Source organism: Equus przewalskii, chromosome 10 (genome assembly GCF_037783145.1).
Source record: "Equus przewalskii isolate Varuska chromosome 10, EquPr2, whole genome shotgun sequence".
Classification (NCBI taxonomy): Eukaryota; Metazoa; Chordata; class Mammalia; order Perissodactyla; family Equidae; genus Equus; species Equus przewalskii.
The window spans coordinates 4,056,685-4,077,278 of record NC_091840.1 but is presented as its reverse complement, the minus strand read 5'-3'; the positions used below and the strand labels follow the sequence as shown (position 1 = coordinate 4,077,278).

The following is a 20,594-nucleotide window of genomic DNA, read 5'->3' as shown; positions in this document are numbered from 1 at the left end:
TAACTCTTAGAAAAGTGGGTAAGGGCAGAGAAATAAAGCTTAAAAGCTATTACCAGTGGAAACCAGACAGAAGTAAAACAAACGGTCTCCAGAATCATAAAGCGAGTTCGTGTGAAATATGATTCCATTCATCAGAGTCGGGTTATGAAACAATTACACGGGGCGGCTCCTCCCAGTCATGGAGCCCTTGCTTAGAATACATCCTGAGTGAGATAACCTCACCACGTGCCTCTTTAGGATGTTTGCAACCAAATCCCGGTGAGTAGAGTCAGAGGGGAGCCCTTTGCACGGAATTTAAGCAGCTGGACAAAGGTGCTGAGTTTCCAGTGACCGACCCGAGCAGAGACGGCAGGCTGCGGCGAGGTCAGAACCCAGGGCCAGCCCCAAGGGGCAGCCGAGGTGGGTGGGGGCCGCTCCTGGGTGGTGAAGCCTGGGCTGCGGCTCTTGCCCACAACTCATACGGTCACTCAGAGACTCGGGAGGGCGATTTATTGACCATTTCTCACAGTAATAGCCCAGAAAAGTAGCCAAATATTACTATGCCGTTGTGACAGCCAGCGTAAACAATGCTTGTGGTGAGAAGATCCGATTAATACCCCCTGTTTATTGCTTTTCAACAGGCTGTGTTATAAATCCACACCTTTAGGGCATTTTTCCCAGCAGCGTGATCTGGGAGAAAAGCACAGTCGAGGGGTCCCGCAAAGACCCCAGCAGATTCCCCAAAGCTCCACACCCACTCTTGCCTCCTTCACACATCAGTGCATACTCGCAGTCTGGAGGCCCGCGGTGTCTCAGCAACAGAAACCATGCTGAGAATAAGAAGCGTGTCTAAGGGGCCCAGGAGCATCTCCAAAGACAGAAAAGAGCATCCACGGCTGCAAGCGCTCAGCTCCCGTCTGACTGCCCAGCATCTTTATCAGCAGAACAAGACCACTCAGCTGAAGCCAACGCGCGTCACGGACTGAACAGCCTGTGCTCGGCTGGGCTTTGTTTGCAAATACAGAAATGGAAGATCAATTTTTGGTTTTTTTCTAAATAACATTTGTTGAGGGTTTTTTTCTGATTGTAGCATTGTAGAAAGTCTTTTACACTGAAAATAACCCACAAGCACTTTTCCGCATCACTGTCTCCCCCACACCTTCATTTTCTCTAAACACCATGGCTGCGTGGTGTCCCAGGGGACGGATGGACACGAGTCGTCCGATGCTGAAGACAGCGGTTTCTGGAGAAAGCGAATTCAAGGAAATGCACTTAAAGCAGAGACTGTGCTTCATGGTCCGCAGCACAAATGAGTCAATTAAGATTTTATCTTGCAAATGAAGTGAATGAGAATAACAGTATTATTGGACACATTGTAGATTGCATTACCACCCAATGCCCTAATTCTCTGGATGGAGTAAGGAATGGATCTGGAGTTGAGTAAGAAATGGATCTGAGGTGGATTTATTTGTAGGTGTGTGTGGGACAGGGTGATATTTCTGATAAATCCACGAGATGGCAGGACCCGGCGAGCCTCACGTCGCCTTCGGCTTTCCCATCCCGTTCAGAAGGGAGGTCACGTCCCCCCAGAGCCGGGGCTTCCTCAGCCTCTCCAGGCACGCACTGAGTCTTTCGGTATTCCAACGCTTCTCTTGGGTGGCATCTGAAGTGGGGATTGAATTCTGGGCTTGTTCAAATACATGGTGTCATCTGACCACCATCCCCCGTGTGAGACGTCTTGTAGGCAAGTCCTGGATGACAGAAACACCCTTTGGATTCACAGCATTACCGATGCCATTTCTTTCTCTCATAGGAGGAAGGCACACGGCACATCTATGCTCTGTTAACACCAACTCAGAACCCAGCAAGGGGCTGGGGAGGGACAGGACAGGAAGTGGTCCTGATGGCCTGGGCGTTCCCCACAAGACCCCTACAAGAAAACAGAGAAAAACAGAGGCCTGGCCCACGTGTCTCTAGAAAAGACGCCCTCACGTCAGGAACCCGGGAGCCAGTAAGCACCTCACGGACAGATTGAGACACAAAACACAAACAAAAATGTTCCAGGCCCCAGGCAGCTGTTCCAGTTGGGGGCAAGTTGGCTGAAAGAAACAGGACCCTCTGGAGCCAGCACAGGTCTCTCGAGGGTGCACTGACAGTGAGCTCCAAGGAGGAAACTCCATTGGAGGAAACCCCACAGACACGGATGCGTGGGGGGACTGGCCCCACAAAGTCCACGTCTGCTCTCTCGAGGCCTTTCTGGCCACTTGCTCCACCCCCTGCTCCCTTCCTGCTGCAGCCTGTGTTTCTGCTCACTCTCAGTTTCTCTGCTCCCCCATGATCCACCGTCAATGGGGCTGCGACCCAATTCCGAACTCCCAGCATTCTGCGGAGAGAGAATCTTAGCCCCTTTTTGGATTAGGTGTCTGTTGTAGGCTCAGTGATGGCTCCCCAAAGATGTCCTCGTCCTAATCTCTGGGCCCTGTGACTACGTCACCTTACACAGCAAAAGAGAACTTGCGGACATGACTCATCTCAGGACCTTGTCACGGGGAGATTACGCTAGATCATCTGGGCAGGCCCAATGCAATCACGAGGTCCTTGTAAGAGGGAGGCAAGAAGGTCAACAGAGAAGAAAGCAATGTGAGGACGGAAGCAGAAGTGGGAGTCATGCCATCTGAAGACGCAGTGAAGACGGAGCCTCGAGCCAAGGCGCGCGGGCGGCCTCTGGAAGGTGGAAAAGGCAAGGAAGCGATTCTCCCTGGAGCCTCCGGAAGGAAGCAGCCCTGCTGGCACCTCGCTTTCAGCAGAAGGAAACAGACTTTGGCCTTGTGACCTCCAGAACTGGAAGACAATACATTAGTACTCTTTCAAGCCCCTCAGTTTGCGGCTGTTTGTTACAGCAGCCACAGGAAACTGACACAGTGTCCACATCTGGCCTAACCTGCTGCGGCCTGGGGCGGGGTGGAGGTCGTGGGGTACAAATGGCAGCCTTTTTTGGGATCTGTGGGTAGGGTCTGTAAGAGAGGGGGTGCCTAGAACGAGGATGGGCATATTGACTGCATGCTGTGCCCTGAGTCCATGTTCTCGAGGTCCCTTCTGGTCACTGATTCAGCTCCCAGGGGTTCCCACGCAGGAAGGAGGCTCTCAGAACGAGCAGCCCTGTTGTCCCCCAAGGCTAGTCAGTGACTGGGAACTCTCAGTGATGACCAGCCTCTTTATGGTGCTTGTGTCACAGCCCCAGATGGGATCGACATCAGGAGTCAAGATGGAAAAGGAATTCTTGAGCCACAGAGCTGAGGGTGGACCAGCCACCTCCCCAGGCACCTCTCTGGTTATCTCGAGGCAGCACCTCACACTGGGCTTCTTCACCACATGCTGCTGGGAGATTCGTAATACTAGTCGATTCCAGGAAATGCACCCCATACACTTCGATGGGTGTAACGGAAGTAATCTCCAATGACTTTGATATTACCCAAAGCAAAATATATTTAGGAGCGTACAGCATCTATAAACAGGCGTGTAATGGAAGCCGAAGTCCAACAGAAGCAAGATTTCCATCATCAGCTGTTTTGAGTTGTCGCCAGCTTTGCGGCCGCCGTTGGGTGAATAATGGAGAGTGGCTCCAAACCACGTCTGAATGTGAGAAGGAAGTCAGTGATTCTGTTGCACTTGGAGATCCAACACCTGTGTTTGTTCTAAACAAAACCCGAAACTTGGCAAACAGAACAAAACAAAACTCCGCCGGCTCACCTCATTATACCAGCCGACGATGAGCTCCAAGTTGCCCACAAACTTCCGGAAGGTTTCATGCTGCGAGAACAGATTCTCGGCGCTGCCTGGGATCTCTTTTTGTTCCTGGAAGTTCAAGTACTTGACTTCTCTCAGAACTGCCACCAACTAAGGCAAATGAAGATGACAAGAAGGTCAGGGGTGACCTCAATGGTACAACATTTGGCAACACAAGTGAGGGTCTGTCCCCAGGACGCTGCTACAGCCTGTCCACAGGGGGACTTCAAAGCTGGGGGGAGGTGTGTCTGGGGAGGGGAGCTGCCGGCAGGATCAGGACCTCTTCGCCCTATTTACTGGTCCCAAGACAGAAAGTGCTGGCGTCGCCAGCGTGGGTGGACGACACCATCGTAACTTCCCAGATTGTTGGAGAAGGGCTTCAGGGCTTCACCTGGGTCCTCCGCAGGATCCAGCCTTCCCTCTCCCCCCTCCTCCCACCTAGTTACAGCCAAGAGATGAAAACAGGGCTCCTTCCAACAGAGCTTCTGCCCTGCTGCTCAACCAAGCTGTTCTCCTCCGGGTCCGTGACCTTCATGTGGCTGAATCCACTGGTCACTTCACAGGCCTCATCTCGCGTGACCGCTCAGCTGCTGGTCACTCCTTCTCCTGGGTGCACAGTGTCTGGGGCTCCAGACTCTCTGGTCACCACCATCAGTCTCTCTTGATGCTTTCAAGACTTGCACGTTGGAGAGCCACAGAGCTTTGTCCCTCTCAATCTACTCTCACCTTGGTGACCTCACCCGACTTCATGGCTTTAAGAACTCCCACATTTAGGTCCCCGACCTAGACCTCACTGCTGATCCCCAGACACATATATCCACCTGCCTACTCAATGTCTCCATGTGGATGTCTAACTGGTGTCTCAAATTCAACGAGACACATGTGCTCCGTCGATCTTGCCCTGTAGCCTGCTCCGCTTGCTGTCTCCAGCTGCCATCTCAGCTTCTGGCAATTCCATCCTTCCTTGCCCACCCCCAAACACTGGGGCTGACTCTGCTCTTCCTCAAAGCTGGATTTCCAACCCATCTGGATCAACTGGCTCATCGGCTCTGTGATCAAAGTCCAATCGCTCTTCACACCTTCACTGCTGCCACTCCGGTCCTGGCCACCACCCTTGCATCTCTCATGCTGGATTCCAGCAAAAGGCTCCCAGCTGGTCTCCCTGCTGCTAGCCTTGCCCTCTCCTCTGTATATTCACCCTACAGCATCTAGAAGGATCCTTGAAAAATGTAAGTCAGACCAAAGCCCTTATCTGCTCGAAAGCCTGCGATGACTGCCGTCTCACCCACAACAAAAACCCAAGTGCCCGACGGCCTGTGAGGCCCCTGTGCTCTGTCCTTGCCCTCGCCCCACCTCCTCTCCACCCACCTCCCCTGTGCTCTGTGCTCCCCCCTCCTCCGCCCTCCCCTCCACTTCCTCTCCCACTACCTTCCCTGAGCTCATTCCACCTGCTCCGCTGGCCTCCCTGCCGCTCCCAGAACACACCAGGCACACTCACACCTCCGGCCTTCGCTGTAGCTGTTTGCTCTCCTGGAAGGCTTTCCCGCAGATCTCTGCTTGGCCAACTGCCTTACTCCTGCAAGTGTGCTCACGTCCCAAACAGCAACCTGCCCCATTCCCTCCACTCTACTGACCCCCTTGACCCGCCCTTCCGCTCCTTTGAGGTACCCATCACCATTTTCTCAGTGTTACAGGCTTCACCTCTCTTGTCGTGCTAATTCGTCATCCCCTCTTCTCCTTGCTCTCTCACACAGCTCTCCCCGTCTCCCTCCACCTCCCCCCAGGGAGGTGAGCCCCAGGAGGACAGGGAGCTTTGTCCGCTGGCTCACTGACTATCCCAGGACACACGGGGGTGCTCAGCAAATACTCGTTGAATGAAAGAAAGAGCGAACTTTAGTGAAAGAGAAGCTTTTGGAGGAAGTCACACCTGGGTGTCCTGCCTTCCTGGTATCAGCCCTGTTCAGAGCGGGGCAAACGCCTCCTTGCTGGGCAAGTGCTTGTGGGCAGAAGGCTGCTCTGCTTTGGTCCTTGGTGCCCATCTAAACTCTCCGGGCCCAGCCCACACTACCAATTCTCTCCAGCTTGCCCGACGTGACCAGGTGTCCTGTTTGTTCAGATGCTGCAAAGACCTTTTTTTTTTTCTTTCTTTTGTAAATTCTCAAATTGATGTTCCCTCTTGGGAGACCAGGAAAGGTAGCCAAGCTTTAAAATCGTGTAATTATCGAAGCCATTTCCAAGGTATTTTGTCTCATATCTTAAAAATATCCTGGACATACTTTTCAAAATACTTAAATAATAAAGCTTTAGCTAACCAGGACATAAGCATCGATCCCCCAAGAACACTTGGCAGAAGGGGAGTGGCCTCAGCGGCTTCGGGCTTCTCCCACCCCCACCTGCAGTGGAACCCGGGACCCCGACGCGGCGGCAAGACAGCACCCACCGCTTTGCTGAAGTTGACCTGGATGAGGTTTGTGATGGGGTCCCTCTGTATCAGGGGCTGCCCCAGGTTGAAGTGGCAATCTTTGTCCACTCCTGCCACCCACTGCTGGTAGATCTTCTCTCGGTAGCTTCTCAGCAGCTCCATCATCTCGTCGTATTTCTGGTAGGTCAGCTTGGCCTCCACGCTGGACATGACCCTGCCATCAGAGGCAGATGGGGTGGTGAGGCCCAGGCCCCACGTTCTCGCTTCCTCTGGGGCCTCGTTAGAGTCCCAACTCTGTCTGTCAGACCTGGGGGCGCTGACACAGACAGCTCACTTTCTGTTTCTTCCAGGCCGAGAGCCTGAGTAAACAGACGGACAATGGCCGTCAATCTGCAGCAATCAGTCCAGCAAGTCAAACAATAACCCCGGAGCAATTGGCCCCAGATGGCCAGGACCTGATTAGCAACGGCCAGCTTCCCTCATTTTCGCCCTCCCTTCCAACTTAGGACCAACCAGAGATGGCTAAATACGCCCCCTACGCAACCACATGGGATGCCTCTCTTCTAGTCCCCATGCCAACAGCCTTCGATCCCGCGGGGCACACCCGAAGCTTCCCTCTGTTCCTCCGCAAGCTGTCCCACTCCACTGCCTGCCTTCGAGTCTCGGCCAAACGCAGGTGATGGTGGCCACCTCCCTGCCACGGCAGACTCGGAGTGGACAGCCTGTGCTTGTTCTCATCTGAGTGGCCTTTGTTAAACAATTTCCATCAGGCTGACCATCAGCAGAGGGCAAGCCAGGTTCTTCCTGACCACACTTGCCGAGAAGGCGCCCGCAGGAGGAAAGGGCGCACATGGCTGGGGTGTCCTCTGGGATTGTGCTTTGGGAAGTAAAGGCTTCGCCAATACGAAGCGTCAGATTGCCTCGGGATTGGGATAGATGCCCTCGCCCCCGGCCCCGGCCGTGGAGGGGCGCTGCCCACCCGGTGCCGCCACTCACGGGTGCTCTACATGCTTTAGGTCCTTCATGGGGGTCTCCAGCCTCTCCTGCAGCTCCAGGCTCCATTTGAGCTGCCCGGCCACTGCGGGCATGTTTTTGTGGATTGGGGGTATATTCCCGTTTGCAGAGGCTGCAATCTGGGCATCATACAAGATCTTGGTGTTGTCCAGCTCAGCATCAAACAGCTCCAGCATGACTGAGTACCTGGGTACCACCTCGGCAAGAATCAGAGGCCGCTCCAAGAGGCCCCCGCACATGTACAGGAGCTGGAGAGAGACGAGAGATGTGCCTTCAGTAGGCTCCCCACCGCCTGCCCCATGCATCCCGCCCAGCCCCATGGCTGTTGATGCAATGTGTGCAGCCAAGCTTCAGGAGCAAGAAAGCAGGTACCCTGCCAAGATAAAGATCCATTTGGACCTTTCTCTGTGTAACAATTGGTTAAATGAATGCCTCTGTGATCTTCATGTTGACACGTGCTGAGTCCCAAAATACTGGAGGGTGAGGTGGGCCCTTACCAGAACCTGGAGACAGAGGCTGTGTGGGGTGGACATGTGACAGAAGTTCTGGAAGCTCTGCACCCCCTGAAGTCACCCCCACATGCTCCCACAGGGGGAGGAGAAATACCTGAGGCTCCCTCTCCTCCCTCCCTCCCATCTCCTGCCGGGGCTCCCCACTGGCCGAGCCAATGAGCGCGGGGGGGCCGGTGGCGCCCACGGCAGAGGGCTGCTCTAACGATGCTCAGACCAGGCAGCCACACTTTCTCCGGGATACATGACCACAGCTCTTGCTGCCTCAAGGGTGGGACCCGACTCTCAGATTTGCCCCAGTTTTTGGTCTGAAAAATATAACCACTGTCCCTAAAAATGGTGGCTGCAGAGAAAGGAGGAGAGATTTTCAGGTCCCAAAAAGCCAGCTGAAGTAGCCACTGACCCTTGGGAAGAAACTGAAACTCTGAGGTTCTAACCACAGTTCCCCGCAGGGCAGCTACGACATATTAGGTCGCCAGTGTCATTTTTAAAAATGGACACGTGACAGTTGGGAAAATAACGTTTCCCTTCTTGGTTTATGACCCTCCCGACTTCTTCTCCCCTATCCTTTCCTCTTCCCTTCATTTCACGTTTACGTTTTTTTTTTTTTTTTGGCTTCTGGCTTCTAGGAAGGAAGCTAATTTTATTTGCTGCCAAGAGAAGGTCATGTGGAAAATTGCTCTAGAACTTTCCTGGCCATGTGTGAATTACTGACAGCGAGAAATAGCATTGAGGCAGCTTGGGAGCATGCAGGGAATGGAGGGGACCGGCGGGAGGGAGGGCGCCCCAGGGCCTGTCCTAATCAGAGCGCAGGGTTGTCAAATGGGGAAGAAAATGTTCTCAGGTACCGAGAGCAAGACGAGCAGATGGAGATGGAAATGGTTCCCAAGAGTTGTTTTCGCCCTTGTTTTTCTTTTAAGCTAGCATAAACTTAAAGTTAAAATTTAGAAAAGGACTTTTCCTTTTAGAGAACAGAAGCTGGATTTAGGCCTAATAGGAGGGACGAGCTACAGGAGAAAGGCCCAGGTGGGTGGGCTTCAATCCTGCGGGCGCCATAGTGCGTGTCCCCCTGAACCGCCTCCCCCCATCCCAGGGGTGACTATGTCCTCATCTCACGAAGGGGACAGGTGCGTCAGCTTAGAGGCATCAACCCTTCCCGTTACTGGAAAACGACACCCAGCCGTATCCTGCGGGTGGGAGGTCTGGGGGTGCCGCCCTCACAGGAGGGGAAGGCTGCTAAGTGCCTGGCATGCCCAGCCGGTCAGCTGCAGCATCGCCTTTTAATTTTGGAGACCCCCTCACAAGGGAGGACCTGCTGTTTCCAAATTAAAGGATCGGCTGGAAACCTCTGCTGGGGACCCTTCTGCAGGTGGGCAGCCCTTGGAGCCTTGTGTTAACATCCTCTGGGTTCTGGGGTTGCACACCCGAGGTCTGCCCCAGAGTGAGGCTGCCTCCCCAAGACTCCCTCAGAGGGAGCCAGCTCCCTCCACAGGGAAAGCTGACAAGCACCTACTATGTGCTGGGCTCCATTTTGCATGAACCCAAACCAAGCGTCCGCCTTCAGGGAGTTTATATTCTAGTTGAGAAGGCAATGAACACATAGAGATCTCTATACAACAGAACAGTGGGAGGCCGAGAGCTAAGAAGGAAACAGAGCAGCTCAGCATCAGCACGGGAGAGGGAGGGAGGGGAGAGGGGAGACGTGGGGGAGGGAAGGAGGGGAGAGAGAAGGATGAGGGGAGGGAAGACTGGGGAGGGGGAAGGAGGGGAGAGGGAAGGAGGGGAGGGGGGAGGCTGCCACTGAGGGAGGAGAGTGGAGGGAAGCCCCTCTTGCAAGGTGGCATGAGGCAGCCACCTGGGGGCAGAGTGTCCCAGAGGAGGGAACAGAGTGAGGCGCTGTATTAATTTGCATTCATTGATATTTTGCCTGGAGCACCAACTCAATCCAAGACTTAAGTGATCCTTACATTTGCAGAGCTTCAAATTCCCTTGTATTTGCATTTTTCAAAAGAACGTCTAAAAGGCAAAGGAACATCCTGGTATTTGCATTAGACAGATCTTTGTGCTCAGGGGTGGGGGGCTTCCTGGGTCCCCAACTCAGCCCCAGGAAGCCCAGCCATGACATCCTCCGGAAAGATGGCCACCACCTGGGCTGCCCAGGCCACTCGACTGCCTCCCGCCACGGGGGCCCGGCTGGCTGAGTGGTTCAGAACAGGGGCCCTGGAAGCGGTCAAGCTCATGGCTGGTTCGGGGTCCTGGTTCCTCTACTTGCTGGCTAACTGTGTGACCTTGGGCAGGTTTCTTGACCTGTGTGAGCTGGTAAAATGGGATGGATACTGTAGGTAATGAGTTTAGCAAACAGCGGGGGTTGTTGTGAGAATTAAAAAAGACAGCACAGTGCTCAGAACTGCGCTTGGGACCTGAGATCCTCTAGGGACCACTGGGCACCTCCTGCGGGCGTGTCACTCCCGCAGCTCCTGGAGGCTCGTGAAGGGAAGGGAAGAGAGAGCCCCGACCTGCAAAGTCCTAGTGGACAAACACACGTAAGAGTGGGCAGGGGAATAAGAAGTTCCCCAGCATACACGCACACGTGCTCCTTTCAATACTCAGCGCCCGTTCTCCAGACAGGCTGTAGGTTGCAGCCGCACACACTGCATCCTGCAGACAGCCCCTCTCAGCCGCTTGTGGGGCAAAGCAGGCCACACAAATGCAGCAGAAGGCTGGGCCAGGACAATGAGGAGTGGTGGGCACTGGGGCAAACTGGACCACTCATGTTCTGTCCACAGGGAACAGCAGCTGTTCCTCTCTAGCTGCTTGTTACCATGAAACACTGTGTATCCCGTGTGGCCGGATCTACTTTTACAAGAGAGGGTGAAAATCCGAACTTCTATCTGAGCTTTCTCAATTTGTACATGTTGGCTCCTAGAAACATCCTTAAAGTGCCATGTGAGAACAGAGATCCATATAGACAGAGTAGATTAGTGACTGTCCAAGCCGGGGGAGGTTGGGGGAAATGAGGAATGACTGAGGGGGATGAAGACGTAAAATTGATTGTGGATGGTTGCACGACTCTAAATATACTAAGAGCCATTGTGCACTTTAAGTGGGTGGAGTGTACGGCGTGTGAATTCTATCTCAAAAGTACATGAGCCAGAGTGAGTGGGGGTCTTTGTGCAGCCTGAGTCATCAACGCCACATTATTTTTTGAGACCGGGATGCATGCACAATGCTGGGAAACCCAATCATCATCGTGTCTGTTTAACTTCTGAGCACAGATACATTGATGGGGGGGGAGGGATGTAACTTTTCTTTGGGCATTATGTTTTTCTGAGTTTATTATTTACAGTGCTGGCTTCCCTTGTGGTAATTTGTTATGGAGCAAAGAGACTGATGCCATAAGACATGACCAGCGCCCAGGCTCCTTCTGTTCTCATTCACGCTTATTTGGCACCTCCTGCCTGCTTGGTGAGGGCCCCAGTGTGCCTGGGACCGAAGGGGTCCCTGAAATGCTGGACTTTCAGTTTCAAAATCAGAAAGTCCTGGGAAGACGGGGGCAGAGAGACTTCATGCTGTGTCTGAGTGCCCCGGCTGCTCAGCGTATCGTTCTCTCTGCAAGTTAGAGAACCGGCCTGTGGGCCCCAAATGTTGGCCACCATGTGAGCTTGGACCAGAAAGGTTCAGAGGCCCCCCCCACTCCACCCCCCATCGTGCCCATTGGCAAGGGGTCCTCGGGGAGGGGTGCGCCAATCAGCAGTGGGGACCAGAGGGTCTGGCTCCTCACAACGTTAACCAACCTGATTGGTGACAACAGCACCTTGCTGTTTTAAACGCGCTTTCTGATTATCTGTGAGGTCAAACTTCAAACAGACGTGTGGATTGGCCACTTGTGGTTTTCTTTGGAATTGACGTTCTCTGTGGGTTTTAGTGCTTTTCTACAATCCAGCTTTTAAAATGCTTTTTTCATAGCATCATTTCTTTTTTCCATTTGTAAAAGTACCATACACTTAATGAGTGCAACTTTGAATGGTAGAAAAGTCCACAGAAGACAGAGACACATCGGCCACCGCCCACCACTCAGAGATGGCTCCCCACAACGCCCCAGGTTTGCTTCCTGAGCCTCAAACGCTGAAGAGCATGTCGATTCAGCTCAGCGAGCAGAATGTGGGTGCATTTTATTTTTATAGCAATTCTGCCTCTCTCTGACTTTTGCTCTTTTATGCAGTGGGGGAATTGAATCGAATAGGAATAAAAGGACACAAGAATCAGTAAAATAACTCACTTCCTGCTCACTTCCTTCTCTTGCTCTAAGAAACGGCAGTGAGACCCAACAGGAGCTGCTCCAGGTGCTCACTGCCGAGCAGCTCCCAGACGGTGAGAAAGGTCCCTGCCCTCGCGAGCCCAGCTCTTTATCTCTAAATGAAGATGATCAGACCCCCCTCTCAGCCGCTCCCAGCATCAGGCACGTGCTCTGTGGTGAGTCCGCCGGCAGCGCAGAGCCCCGACTCACGCGTACCTTTGAGCAGGACTCAATGGAGCCGCAGTCGTCAAACGCTTGGCAAAAGATCGTGGCCAGCCGCCTATCCAGATCTTGAATTTTGGTCTCAAAATCAGCGTAATCGTCATCAAAACTCTAAAAGCGAATTAAAACGTCAACCTCGTAATCAGCGTGCAAAGTAGGAGGAGCTCTCGGTCTAACACCCCCAAGCCCACGGGCAGGACGCGGGCTTGCATCTTAGCTGGCGTGCTCATCGCCTGTGGACTGCTCCAGTGCACAGTGACGTCCTCAAAAAATGTGCTGGGATTGTGTGCCACACACTCCCCCAGCGTGTCCTCCCACTCCTGGGGCATTGGTCAGTGATCCAGCCAAGGCTCCCGACTTACCAAATCGCCAGGGTCCAAGGGGTCATATTTGCAGTCAGCAAAAACCTTCACCAGCTCGAAGACCTCATCGTAGATGTGCGTGACCAGGCTTCCCAGGATGTTCCCCCTCACGCCCCCAAGCTCGATTTTCTCTAGCTTCAGAAACTCAATAGCTGTTTTATAAAGGTCCTGGTGGAGAAAAAATCCAGTGCACTTAGTCAATTCATCTTCGTGACCAAACTCAATGGTTCAGTCACTAATCCAGATCTGACCCCAGCAGGGAGAAGCCCGGAGGGCGATGCCCCAGGGCCACATGACAATCTTGGGAGCCCTCTGTTTATTTGTGTTAACGTTCTCTAAAGTCATTTCTGGAACAGAGGGAGAGGGGACGGGAGGAAGAGTTCCGTGAATCATCTCCAAGTCGTGAACACGGAGGAGGAGGAGATGATGGCTCGGTTCCTGTCCCGAACTTATGCTGGCCGAAATGTGTCTCTCAACAAACCACACTTTACTGGGGCCTCCGTTTCCTCAGCTGTGGGAGGAAGCGGTGGGAAAGGCATGCCGTCGTTTCTGATGCTCTTGCTAAGCTTCAAATTCTGTGCTTCCTGGGAGACCATTCCACACTCAGAGCCCGTCCCTGACGGTGGTCTGAGAGGATGCCCCCTACCGTACAGGATGCCTGACGGATGTGCACGTGTGTGTTCTGCTTCCTCTGAGCTGTGGCTCTCGTCTGGCCTTCTCCTGGAGGCTTTCCTGACTACTGCAGCCCACAGTGGTGCCTACCTTTCCAGAATCCCCATTTGCTATCTGCATTCTTTGTTTTGGCATTTAATCCCATTCGGTCCCATCACGTTATCTAACACTTCTGTGTGCAGCTCTTATTTCCCACTTGAGATCCCAAAGTCTCCTTGAGGACCACAAGCAGGGTCTGACACAGCACCCAACACCATTTGGACTGAAGATGTGCATATGGCGCTCATTTCACTCCCCTAAGCTGGTGCTGAGGTTGGCGCCATTTTCCCAAAGAGTCCAAGACACGTCGAGCCGTAACCAAAGCAAACCCACGAAAAGCAACGGCATGGGCGTTCCCTGAGCTCCCAGGCTTCCCACCCAAGGACAAGGACAAGGCTGGCATGGCTGATGTGGTCCATGTGGCAGGGGGTGGACAGGAAGGCCATTTCCCCCACCCTCAAAAGCCCCTCTTTCCCAGAAACTTCATCCTGACTCAGAATCTGTAATGTAGGAACTAACGGCTACTTGGCCAGAAACTTGGCTGGGACCCTCAGTTCTCAGGCTGGGAGCCTTCGGGCATGAAGAAGCAAGCACCCCATGATGGAAATTCCGGAATCCTATGTGGGCCTCCCTTCTGCCTCCCAGAGGGCGTGGATGCAACCCAGACAGGGCTTTCTAAAGCCTCTGCTAAAGGCGCCACCATCAAATCAAAGCCCAATGGTTCCAGGATGGTTTTTGCCCCTTTTCAAAGGTGTGAATACTATGTGCAGAAAGTTAAAAAAAAAAAAAAAACCTGCAGAAGGTTAGAAAACAAAAAGCAAAGCTTTCTTGCCCTCCCACATCCTCAACCCTCTCCTCTTCGCCCAGAGGAGACCGTCTGGAACCGTTTGTAAATCTGCGTCTGCTATGTGTCGCCCCCTGCACCCACAGTGCTTCTGCAGGGCCCGTCTTACGTCTTAATTTGTACGTATCCCACTACCTCCCTCCCTTTGGCCTCCAGGCTTCCTGACCATGGTCACTTGATTTGTCGTCAGCCTGCTCAAAGACAAAGGGCAGGAGATAAGGGGAGGGGCAACCAGAATGGGTCACTGTTGCTCTTGGCTAACAGCTCCGGGCTAGGAGGAGGCTGGCCCAACGGCTCGGTTTCCCGATGACATGGATGTTTGGGTGTGACTTTCGTTTTCTCTCCCGAGAGACTATCTGAAAGCGGGGTGAGGATGGGAGATGCAGCTATCCTGAGGTAGGGCAGCCTGCGCAGAGTCGGCGAAGGTGAACCAAATTCCACCTTTACCTCAATGGTCTGGAGGCGATGGAAGAAGGAATTCATCCTGGAAAATGCAAGGGAAGAAGGGAATTCCCAAGGCACCGGCTCCTTGTTTTTCTAGGAGAGAGCGCCAGAGAAAAGGTCACGTTGGCCCCAGCCGCTCCGTCGGACTCCGCGCAGGGCTGACACCCACTCAACCTCGGGGGGCTGGACGGCCGCTCTGCAGCTCACGGCGCACCTTAAAGAAGAGCTTCATGTTGGCGCAGCAGAAGTCGTAGATGCGGTAGAGCTCCTTGAGAACATTCACAGCCAGGGAGATGCCGCTCAGAACCTCCTCGATTTCCCCTTGCAGGCCTTTCAGCACCTCGTCTGGGCTCAGGAAAGTTCGTGTCTGGGGCAGAAGAGAAGACACCCCGAAGTTCTGACGAGTCATGTGGGGGCTGTCCAGGCACCCTGTGTCTGAAGGCTGCTCTGGCGCTTAGAGATGACCCACCACCGGGCCCCACCATCTGCTTCTTACGACACATCAGCTGTCCCTCAGGTTCACGTCCCAACCCGCCTGCCAACCACTGGGCGGTTTCCGGCAGACCAAGCTGCTTCTCTCCCCTGCCCCTTCATCCCGAGCTAAGCCTGCAGCAAAAACTGATTTTGGTCACAGATGACTAGGGGTCCAGAAATCCAGTCCTGCTACGGGCTGCAGGATCCCGGGCTCCAGTGCCCTTCCGTCCTGCAGGGGGGGCCAGTAAATGCGTGCTCGTGAGAAGGAAGGAGAGGGAATCTGTGTTGAGAGAGACAAGAGGCGGCTCGGCAGAGGACCAGATAAAGCCCACAAAGCCCCTGTCCGAGTCTTGGGGTGCTGGGATGTGAGGGGTAGCCCCCTTCCCTTCTGCCTCCCTCCCAACATGGGGCAGGTTGGGCTGCCACTGCCCAGGTCTTGGGAGAACTCTGGGTGGCCACCAAGAGGGCCCAAGCTTAGTCCAGGCCTGAAAATCCCTGTGCCAATATCTCTGCCTGCTTTTAAATGGCCGGGGTGTGTGAGCAGGGGGACAACCGGGTGGAAGGGGAGAGAGGATCCGATGGTAACGATGGGGCGGCCACGGGCTGGGGGAGGGTACCATCTCGATGATCTGGTTGCAGAACTCCTGAAGGATGACGATGATCCTGGAGGGTGTGTTATAGTGCTCGGAGGTGGCCCAGATAAAGCAGATGGTGTACAGCACCTTGGCAATGAAGGTCGGGAGCTGGGGAGAGACAGGCCCCGCGTGCGCTTTGTGGCGCCACCTCAGCTCTCCCCTCCCCACAGCTCCAGGAGGGGACCCCCAAGTGGGAGGAGGAGGCACTCCCTGGGACCACCCCCCTGATCACAGCAAAGAGGCCCGCAGCCCCCGTTCCCCAAGACACGAGAGCAGCCCCTGCAAAGTGACCTTCCTCCTGACAACATACCACCGTGAAGTCGGCCTGCTCCATCTCCTCCAACAAGATCCGCAGCGGCTTCAGATACAGAACAATATCGTTGGCTTCCTTCAGCCCTGCGCAGAACAAGAATAAGTGCCTGTGCTCGCGAGAGAGAAAATCGACCCCACCTGCGGTGGTCAGAAATGACGACGGTGCAGCTGTGTGTGTGTATCGAGACTTGCTCCTAAGAAACAGGGCCTTCCTCAAAAGGAGGGCCCAGGGAAGCTGCTTATGGGGGAGGCGTATGCCCCCCGGGGTTGGTGCCAGGCCTCCCCCAGCCCCTCCCAGAAGGCATCCCCAGCTTCTCGCGGCTCTTGGGCGGGTCACCAGCTCACCTTCAGTGATGTTCATATACACGTTCTGCAGGGCTGGCCAGTAGCAGCTTTTGGCTTTTTCCAGGATCTCAACTATTTTGTTCACTTTGGGCCTATTTAGCTGAGAAGGAGAGAAGAAGAATATCAACCCTTCAGTAGAAACTGGCAGACCCCAGACGAGGGCCACCTGACCCTGCAGCCGGCTGGAGCTGAGGAGTGACGCAGGTTATCTGGGTCCCCTCGGGGCTCCTGGGGATCAGCACAGAGAGGGTGGGTGCTCATGAATTCGCCTGGCTGAGCAGCTGAGCGCCCGGTCACCGCGGCGACAAAGAGGCGTCACCTGCTCATGGATGCACTGCAGGTTCATGAGCCGGGCGTCCCAGAACTCGAACTCCACTCGGGGCAGGGGGTGCAGCCCGTCCAGCAGGGCCTGGGCTGAGTCCTTGCTCAGCACGTCTCTGATCTGGTGGGACCAGTCGATGATGATGGTTTCGATGGCGTGCAGCAGCGAGCTGTCCAGGGAAGCGGGAATCCTGCAGAGCAGAAGGTCGAGAAGATGCTGTCACGGCCCCGGGTACAGCCCTGGCCCTTCTGGGCGGGAATCCTCCCTCATTCAGCCAACAGGCCCCAAAGAACCAGCAGAGGCACCGGTCCTGCCTCATGTCCCGGGGCTTCTCACAGTCACCTGCGGGAGGCCGGAGGATTCCCCAAACCTCCCTGCTGTGACAGACCCTGAGCAAATGCTGGGTGTTGTCAGAGATGCCAGCACCCCGAAGAAAGGGGCAGAGGAGGACCAACTCTGGAATAAATTCTGTGCTCAAGGCGGCTCCTCCCGGCAGTTCTCATGGGGGTCACCACAGGGCATGTGTTCGGGGTTGGTGGACAACCCAGGGAGGACCTGCCCGTAGGATGAGCCCCCCAGGAGAGGTCGCCCTCTGATGCGAGCAAATGCAACAAGCTATCACACTGTAACGGCTGCAAGGGCATCACTCAGACACCAGGCAGTTGTAAATGGTGGTCAGGCAGGTGCGAGGGGACAGCTTGGGGTTCACGTGCTTCCTGGGGTCCCTGGGACGCTACACCCCCTTGACTTGCAGCCTCCACCTGCTGAAAATCCCTTCCATGCCCCTCACTGCCCCTCAGTCCCCACATCCAAAAGCTGGGTATCCTTTTCCTGGCTGTGTGACATGTATGACAATGTGACATCCTTTGCATGTCATGTGATGCCGGGACGGGTGCACATGTGTGATGGAGGTGGGGCTAGAGCACAGGTGTCCAGCGGTTGCCAGAGCTGGAATTGAGGGTGCTCCAGCGCCTCATCCTGTCCTGTCCTTGTGCCTTTGACCTTGGACTCCAGCACCATCTTGCCCTCGTATGTTTCGTTTGCAGTGGGACAGACTGTCCTCGGTGGTCTGGTGTGAGATGCTTCTCCGCCCAGCGCGTTCCCCGGGCCAGGCCTGCCTACCTCTCCATGGACTCCCGCGTGCCGTGCAGGCTCCGCAGGTGCTCCGGAACGGGGAGCAGGGTCTTCCCTCGGATCTTGCCCCCCATCACGAACATTTCGTTCTTCAGCTTGTGGACTTGCTTCACAATGTCTTCGGAGACCACCCGGGGCCATCCGCTCATGTTTTCACTTTGGTTCAACAGAGAGTAGAGGACCTGAAAGAAAATGGGTCTCTAGTTCTGCCCGCGCCATGTCCAGCTCAGTGACCCCCAGGAGGAGTGGGGAGCCCTCCGTGCGTGTTCACAGATGAGCACAGCAACGCCCAGAGGACTGGGTCACTTGCATTCTGCCCGGTCTGACTGCCAGAGCATGCCAGCGTGCCGCAGCTGCCGTACCTGCCAAGAGTGTCACCCGGAGGAGGCAGGACAGCAGAGAGAGGCAGAACTAGCAGCCCATTTTCTCCCTTCCTCACTCAAAGTCTTAGAGCTGAGGAGGCCTGTCGACTGTCCGAATGGCCCACACCCTCCACAGCTGCCGGCAGGGACGAGGTTCTCATGAGATCCAGAGAGACCAAGGCGATGGCCTGGAGGCCCGGTCAGACGGCAGGCCTGTCCCAGCTGTCAGGGCAGCGGGCCTGGGCTTCTGCATTTACAACCAGCTCCCAGGCCGTGCTGATGCTGCCGGGCTGCGGACCACCCTCTGACTAGCCGGCTTCTAGCCCACTCCCCGAAAGTACGAGAAACAGAGGTTGTTCCTCCTGAGCCCCCCGTCCCTGGCCCAGGGTGGGCCGCCTGGGTGCACCCACCTCCTCCACGATCGCAATCAGCTGGTCCACAGGTGCCGGGCTTATGTCCCCGTAGATGAAACGGTCCTTGTAGTCGCTCTTGCTGATGTTTTCAGGTTTCTTCTTGATGAAGTAAACTCCTTTGGACTTGAGCGACGCTGGGAAGCCCAGGCAGGGAAGGATCATGCCCGAGGGATGGAGCGTCATCACCAGGACCGAGACTTCCGGCTTCTCGAAGAACTCGGTGAACAAGGCCACGTTCTCTTCCATTCCAATCATCCTGCTCCACTTGTCCGGCTTGAACTTCAGGATGAGAGAAGCTATTCCCTCCAAATACTCTAGTCTGACATCTGGTGTAATCGTCATCTTGACGTTTCCTTACACCACCCGCGGTCACCTGTTAAATGAGCAGAGACACGGATGCGACACAACTTCTGGGGATCTCGCTTTCCCATCCGTCACCAGAACCATTGGACATCCCTGTTCTAACCAAGCAGGAAAAAAGGGTCCTCGTGAGCGTGTTGCTTTCAGCTGTGGATGGGCTGAGGGAGGCACAAGGAGGTCACGTCCGTCTGCCCTGGCTGGACAGCCGGCCCTGCCTCGCTGTGGGTGGCACCGTGGAGCGGGGCCACACAACAGTGGTGTGTGCTTGTGTGAGTTGTGACCATGAAGTAACAGGCTGGGAAAGGTGGACATGGATGCTGGGGAAAAGGAAATGATGGCGGCGAGATAGTCTGAAGGCTTGAGGGGTGGGGGAAGGCCCAACGAGAAGATGGCATCGTCAGGTTGAAGGGTCCCAAAAGGAGATGATGGAAGGACATGGCACCCCTAGGACACGGGCAAAACCCGGAAAGAGGAGGGCTGGCCCTGACCTTCAGTGTGTGAAGCCCATCATGCTCTCCCTGTCCTAACCCCAGCCAGAGTGTACCCCAACTTTTGCCCTGCTCGTCAGCCTCTCCCCTCCCCCCTGCACTCTCCACCACGTGCCCATAAAGGGATCCAACTGCTGACTCCTCACAGACCCCCCAGAAGCTGCTCACATTGCCCCTGGGAGAAGCTCAGAGACAGCTTCTCCGGGAGGTGGACCTACGCTGGCCCTCAGGACTTGACAGGAAGAAGCCAGGGTGGGGGGCTTCCAGGAGAAGACTGTGGGCTCACGCAGGGCGGAGAATAGTCTGGAGCGGCTGCAGTGAGGACACCGGGGAGACAGCCGTCCAGGAAGGGGCCGGGTGGGCGATGGGTCTCCCGTCCGCCAGGGCCTGGGTCCTCTGTCCTCTGAAGCCCCCAGCGTTGCCTCCGAGCACCCACCTGACGGCAAACGGCTGCTCCAGTCTCAAGCAGGACAAACTGATGGGCAGCTCTTTCCCAGACCAGTAAAGCAAACGGCTCCCTTCCCTGAGGGGCTCCAACTGCCATGGAACTTCTGGAACCTTCTCAAGTGACCAGTGGCAGCGCAGCAAATGAGCAACCCTCCATCACGCCCCACAGTGGACAGGCTCTCAGGCTGTAATATTTTAAAACTCCATCCAACAATCTTTGCCTTTGAACTAGAGCATTTAGCCCATTTCATGTCCCGTAATTACTAATATATTGGCATTTAAATTATCATCTTCTTAAACCCTTTCTATCTGCCTGGCCTCTTCTAGGTTCCCTTTCTTTTCCTCTCTTGGCTTCTTCTGGATTAAATAATTTTTATTATTTCATTCCTCCTATTAGCTCAGTTATTATACATCTTCTGTCTTTCTTTCGGGGCACGTGGACATTATCACACACCTCCTGACCTGTCACAGTGTAACAGTCCTTGCTTCTGCCCTCTTCCTGGATGAGGCATTCTCTCCCAACTTATACGTCATTGTTGTGAATTTTAGTTCTAAAACCTTATTATTATTAAAAATGTAATTAAGTAGTTGGTAGTTAAATAAATAAATATTCATTAGATTTCCCCCCATGATCACTTTGTTTTCCCCTGTGAGCTTCCACCTGGGATCAATCGCTTTCTGCCTCTGTCAGCATTTTCCCTTTATCTTCTGG

General features: G+C 54.6%; 1 protein-coding gene across 2 annotated transcripts in view; it reads right to left on the bottom strand.

Moving 5' to 3' along the window:
- DNAH17 (dynein axonemal heavy chain 17) overlaps window positions 1-19,987 on the bottom strand; it is a 110,712-nt gene extending 90,725 nt beyond the window's left edge. For both annotated transcript variants that reach the window (XR_011522838.1, XM_008524885.2), the window contains exons 1-14: window positions 19,872-19,987; window positions 18,585-18,960; window positions 17,801-17,994; window positions 16,676-16,868; window positions 16,357-16,456; window positions 16,010-16,095; window positions 15,682-15,807; window positions 14,805-14,957; window positions 14,594-14,683; window positions 12,592-12,759; window positions 12,224-12,340; window positions 7,184-7,449; window positions 6,206-6,401; window positions 3,730-3,876 (exon numbers count right to left, since the gene is read on the bottom strand). Coding sequence is in view for 1 of the 2 variants with exons in the window: in XM_008524885.2 (XP_008523107.2) it covers window positions 3,730-3,876; window positions 6,206-6,401; window positions 7,184-7,449; window positions 12,224-12,340; window positions 12,592-12,759; window positions 14,594-14,683; window positions 14,805-14,957; window positions 15,682-15,807; window positions 16,010-16,095; window positions 16,357-16,456; window positions 16,676-16,868; window positions 17,801-17,994; window positions 18,585-18,929 (2,181 nt within the window). In the remaining variant the exon portion in view is untranslated. The remainder of the gene's footprint in view (window positions 1-3,729; window positions 3,877-6,205; window positions 6,402-7,183; window positions 7,450-12,223; window positions 12,341-12,591; window positions 12,760-14,593; window positions 14,684-14,804; window positions 14,958-15,681; window positions 15,808-16,009; window positions 16,096-16,356; window positions 16,457-16,675; window positions 16,869-17,800; window positions 17,995-18,584; window positions 18,961-19,871) is intronic.
- Between the last annotated feature and the right edge of the window lie 607 nt (window positions 19,988-20,594).